Source organism: Camelina sativa, chromosome 17 (genome assembly GCF_000633955.1).
Source record: "Camelina sativa cultivar DH55 chromosome 17, Cs, whole genome shotgun sequence".
Lineage (NCBI taxonomy): Eukaryota > Viridiplantae > Streptophyta > Magnoliopsida > Brassicales > Brassicaceae > Camelina > Camelina sativa.
Genome location: NC_025701.1, coordinates 10315806 through 10320883, shown reverse-complemented (window position 1 = coordinate 10320883; position 5078 = coordinate 10315806). Strand labels below are relative to the sequence as shown.

The window sequence follows — 5078 nt, the reverse complement described above, 5'->3', positions numbered from 1 at the left end:
TTTTAATTTCATTAATTACGAAACAATGTATTTACGGCGAAACGGCTATTTTCATTAATTACCGGTCAAATTTATATATAAATAGAACAACGCCACGTAAATCTTTCTCCGCCTTTCGATAAACTAATACTTTCTTGACTAATCATGTTTGTGAAAAATGTTAAAACAACATTTATCTACAAACAAAGAGAGCCTCATATGCATACAAATCTTCTTCTTATCCAATCATTCTTAAGAGTATTTTTACTTAATTAGTGAAACAAAGAACCAATGAGAGAAGAGCAGTGGGGTTAGTTTGACTGGTCACTAAGCCAATGAATTTAGCCAATGGGAAAGAGATATGGCGACCTCGTAAGAACCGCCTCCTTTGCCATTTGTATCATCTCTCTATAAAACCACTCAACCATCAACCTCTCTTGGCATGCAACAAATCACTCAAATAATTATTTTATAAAGAACAAAGAAAAAAAAAGACGGCAGAGAAACAATGGAACGTGGAGCTCCCTTCTCTCCCTATCAGCTACCCAAACCCAACTCTGGTAATCAATATAAGTGGTCGTTTATATATATTCATACTTGCCTCCTTCCATATACCTCTATGCTCATGAAAAATCGGAGACTTGCTTGATGATTTTTATGTGTCTTTCTAACCAAATGAAGTAGAGAGTTTCTCTGTCTTGAAAATTAGATTTTGTGTAGAGGTTTTAGGAATTGCTCGGAGAAGGTGATTATATACATGCATGCATGAGTCAATATTTTGAGCAGCGGATGATCTATGATAGTTCATGTATATGTGTTCATTGAATGTACTCGAGCATGCACTAGAAATATTTGTGAGTATCATTTTCCCCTGTTTTCAAAATTTATGTTTAGTTTTCTCATTGTAACGGCTGAGTTTTTCTCCTTTTGAAACAAAATTCTCGTTTTCTTGAAAACATCTACTCTAAATTAAAAATACATTTATATATTTTTATCAAACATTTATCTTTATGTCTTACTCGTCCCGAGTACTATATATTAGTCAGACTTCTAATTCAAAATATATTGGTATGGATTTTTGTCCATATTTTTTTTTTTACTATATGGATTTTCTTTTTACTGGTTGTCATTAGCTTAACTTTAATCTTGTGATTCTTTTAACGTTTACCATTGGGAACCTTCACATGAAATAAATGTCCACTTAACTGAGTCATACCTTTTTCTCTGTAAATTAATTGATGTTCTTCTCCAAATTTTGAGTTTTTGGTTTTCCTAACAAATTTTTCGGGAATACGCGATTATTTTGAAGTATTTCAAGAAGAGGAAACATCCTTTTGACATTTTCGTTCTAGTATAATTCACAAAACGTAACGGCAAGAATCTGAACTGTCTATTCAACCAAAATTAGACCCCACAATACTTATCTCTTATCTTATTGGTCCGTAACTAAGAACGTGTCCCTTGATTTGATACTTCTTGTTTTCTACTTGTATACAATTTGTATCCTATTCCTATAAATTTAATTTTCGTTTCTACTTTATTAATGAGATAAAATTTTCTTTAACTATGAACAGGATTGAATATGGACCAGCTCAGTAACCCAAACTCAATGACCAGCTCAGTCGTCACAGCCGGTGGCACCAGTGACAAGAACAAGGGTGTAGCGGTCCAGCAACAACCATGTATGGCTCGTGAGCAAGACCAATACATGCCAATCGCTAACGTGATAAGGATCATGCGTAAAAGCTTACCGGCGCACGCCAAAATCTCCGACGACGCTAAAGAAACGATTCAAGAATGCGTCTCCGAGTACATCAGCTTCGTGACCGGTGAAGCCAACGAGCGTTGCCAGCGCGAGCAGCGTAAGACCATAACTGCTGAAGATATCCTTTGGGCTATGAGCAAGCTTGGATTCGATAACTACGTGGATCCCCTCACTCTGTACATTAACCGGTACCGTGAGATAGAGACCGATCGTGGGTCGGCCCTTAGAGGTGAACCTGCAGTGTCGTTCAGACAAACCTATGGAGGAAGTGGTATTGGGTTTCACGGCCCACCACATAGCCTACCTCCTTCGGGTCCTTACGGTTATGGTATGGTTGATCCAACCATGGGTATGGGTGGTGGTCGGTACTACCAAAACGGGTCTGGTCAGGATGGATCCGGGTCTGGTACTGGTGGTTCTTCGTCTTCTATCAATGGAATGTCGTCAGTTTATGACCCATATGGTCAGTATAAGTGAAGATGCATGTAATCATTCTTCCTTTTTTCTATTCAAAGCATGTATTTGGATGAATATTATATTTTTATGTCTTATGAATAACATTTCTATATAATGTTGCTTCTTTAAGGAGAAGTGTTGAATTTCATCAATACTTTTTTTAGAACTGATTTATAAAAAAAAAAAAAAAAAAAAAAAAAAAGTGTTTTTGGATTAAAACTCTATGCGACATTTCATGATCATCTTAAGGTTTTTTAATTTTAAAGCTGTCATATTACTTAGAAGAGAACTAAACATTGTGGGAACTATAAGTTTACTTTTTTATATCTGAACCACAGTACAAAACTAAACAAACCAAAAGGTTACAAAACCAAAATAAATGCATTGACCACGTAAACACTTTAATAACCAAAGATTCAAGAGATAATAATAATATGAAACTTTTTCTCCTTTGTGAGAGAGTATGCAACAAATATAACACAATAAAAGTGCTGTGGGCTCAGCCTAAATACCACTTCAGGTCCAAAAACAGAAATCAGAAATAGTCCAGCAGCCCACCAAGTTCATCCTCCTACTCAAACAAAAGGACAAAACTATCGTACAGAGGAAGGAGACCACGAAAGTGTGGAAACCAGCTGGAGAGAGCGGTGAGCTAGCTAGCTAGTACTATCAGACCGTTACGATTACTTCTCTATGTGAGTAGATAGCTGACACATGTTATGATTCTAGAGTGTTCCATATTCTAGAAAGTTCCTCTGTGTTGTATAAGAGGAGCCTCTAATGTAATCACCAAAATGAAACTTTTCAGTCTAAAGATCTCTCTTCGTTTATATATTCACAGTTTGCTCTCAAAGATTCAGTGAGACATGGATGTTCACCGTCGTCAAGTTGCAGCACTGGAGAATCGGATTCGATTGATGAGTCCAGCGCTGTTCATCGTCTCCATCACTGTCATGCTACATCTCTCCTCACCGGTCGGTCTCAACCCAACAAATCCAGCTCCGGGGATGACTCCGACGACGTTTCGAGCCATCAAGATAGCATCTCAGTGTTTATGGCCGTTGAACATTCTAGGCCTCGTCTCTTCTCTCGCGGCGTTGTACGTTCTGGTCAACGGAACTCCGTTGCCAGCTGGTAGGGTTCTACTCCGAGACGAGCGAGTGTCCATCGTCCTTATCAAGGTGGCTTACCTCTCAACGCTTCTATCGTTTTTGTGTCTGGTTCTCATTAGGCTGCTGAGTCCATCAGACACGTTTCTCGCTGGTCTCTTTTTCGTTGAAGCTGGAGTCATGTTTTTGTTCTTCCTCTACTCCTCCTTTCGCTCCGTCAAGCTTCATGCCTAGGCTTAGCTTAAGAGTCTTTGGTTAGTTGTGGTTTTCTGTTTCTGGTTTAAGTTTAATTTCCGGTTATTGTTTTGGTTCTCCTTTCGGTTTAAAAACTATGTTTTATTACTTTTAGTTATTTCTCTAGCAGTTCAAGTTCAATTCCCGGTTATTGTTTTGGTTCTCTTTTGGTTCTGAATAAATAATTGAAAAAGAGAATTTTTATTAGACACGAAAATATCAAATCAGGAGAATCTCGTATGCACAACGTTACATTGATCTTTCACTCTGTTTAAAGAGAAAAAAAGGAGATGCAGAAATATAATTTAGTTTCTTGAGTGTTAGGATAAATACACTACGGTAACGAAATTGAAGGGCGTAAACACAAGCTGGTTTGCGAGTCTCAAGGTATCAATACAAAGTGTCGTCAAAAGTGATTAGCTTAATTAAAAACACTACCTCTAGATATAACCCAAAATTGAGATAGAGGTAGTCATCTCAATCACTACCCCTTTAACTTGTACCTCATTATAGTATTAGTCATCTCTTGACATGGCAACTCGATCGAAACGATACAATGGACAAACATGATTGATCAAAAACCACTTCAATTCACAATGCAAACTATCGTCAAACTCATGTCCACAAGGTAAGGTCACGACTATTTCTCCGTTTTCAAACCCCTCCAAACAAATTGAGCACATGTTGTCATCAGAGTTGACGTCTTCTTCTTATTCTTCTTACATATTTTCCTTGCCAAACGACCAACCGAAAGCTTACATGCCGGTTTAACTAACCGGATGTTATTGGACTCAACTTGATTGGCCTCGCCATTCCTAGGAGGATCAATGACCGTACATGTAAATTAAATATGTAACCAAAACTTCAATAAACCAATCCTACACATGACTATTAAATAGTGCAAGTGGCACTCATATCTACAACATCCTCTTTATTAGCCAACATAGAACTTGTAAAGGCTCTGACAATGTAGAAACAAACTATTATGTTAGGAAACTATTACCCCCCAAAGTCAATTATGGCAGGTTAGATAAACTCATAAACCCCATTCCTCTTAACATACTACAAAATCTCACATTTTCTTCTTGAAATTTCCATTCTTTATATTTCCTTGAATTTTTTTTTGTTGATAAAAACTCAAGAAATGGATGGTGTTCGTCAGTACCGTCCTCGACCACTTCTTATTATGATGATAGCACTCAACGTCATGTTCAACACTCTCAGACCAATTCTCTATCCACCAAATGTCCTCAACGCATCGTGTCCAAAACCGGAGATGATGACAGAAGCGGAATTTCGAGTCAGACAAGTAGCTATAAAGAGTTTCTGGATGTTCAGTAACTCAGCGTTCGTGTTTGCTCTAGCGGCGGCATTAGTTCAAGCCTGGTCGCGTGCAGTTTACGTAGTGGATTGGACGCGGAGAGGCGAAAGAGCCTCCTTCACGCTAGGGATGGTCGCTATGCTCTGCATGTCGATTTCGGGCAAGTGCGCCATGTTTGTTAACTTGTGGCCGTCTTGGTTCCTTTATGGTTCCT

General features: G+C 38.2%; 1 protein-coding gene across 2 annotated transcripts; it reads left to right on the top strand.

The window, feature by feature from the left end:
- On the top strand, window positions 405–2348 carry LOC104756541 (nuclear transcription factor Y subunit B-9-like). Of its 2 annotated transcripts, none has more exons than XM_010479147.2 (2): window positions 405–539; window positions 1554–2348. In XM_010479147.2, exons 1-2 carry the CDS (start codon window positions 488–490, stop codon window positions 2219–2221), a joined length of 720 nt encoding a protein of 239 aa, XP_010477449.1. In that variant the 5' UTR covers window positions 405–487; the 3' UTR covers window positions 2222–2348. The 2 variants fall into 2 exon arrangements, with proteins under 2 accessions (XP_010477449.1, XP_010477450.1); XM_010479148.2 differs by lacking the exon at window positions 405–539 and adding an exon at window positions 547–833.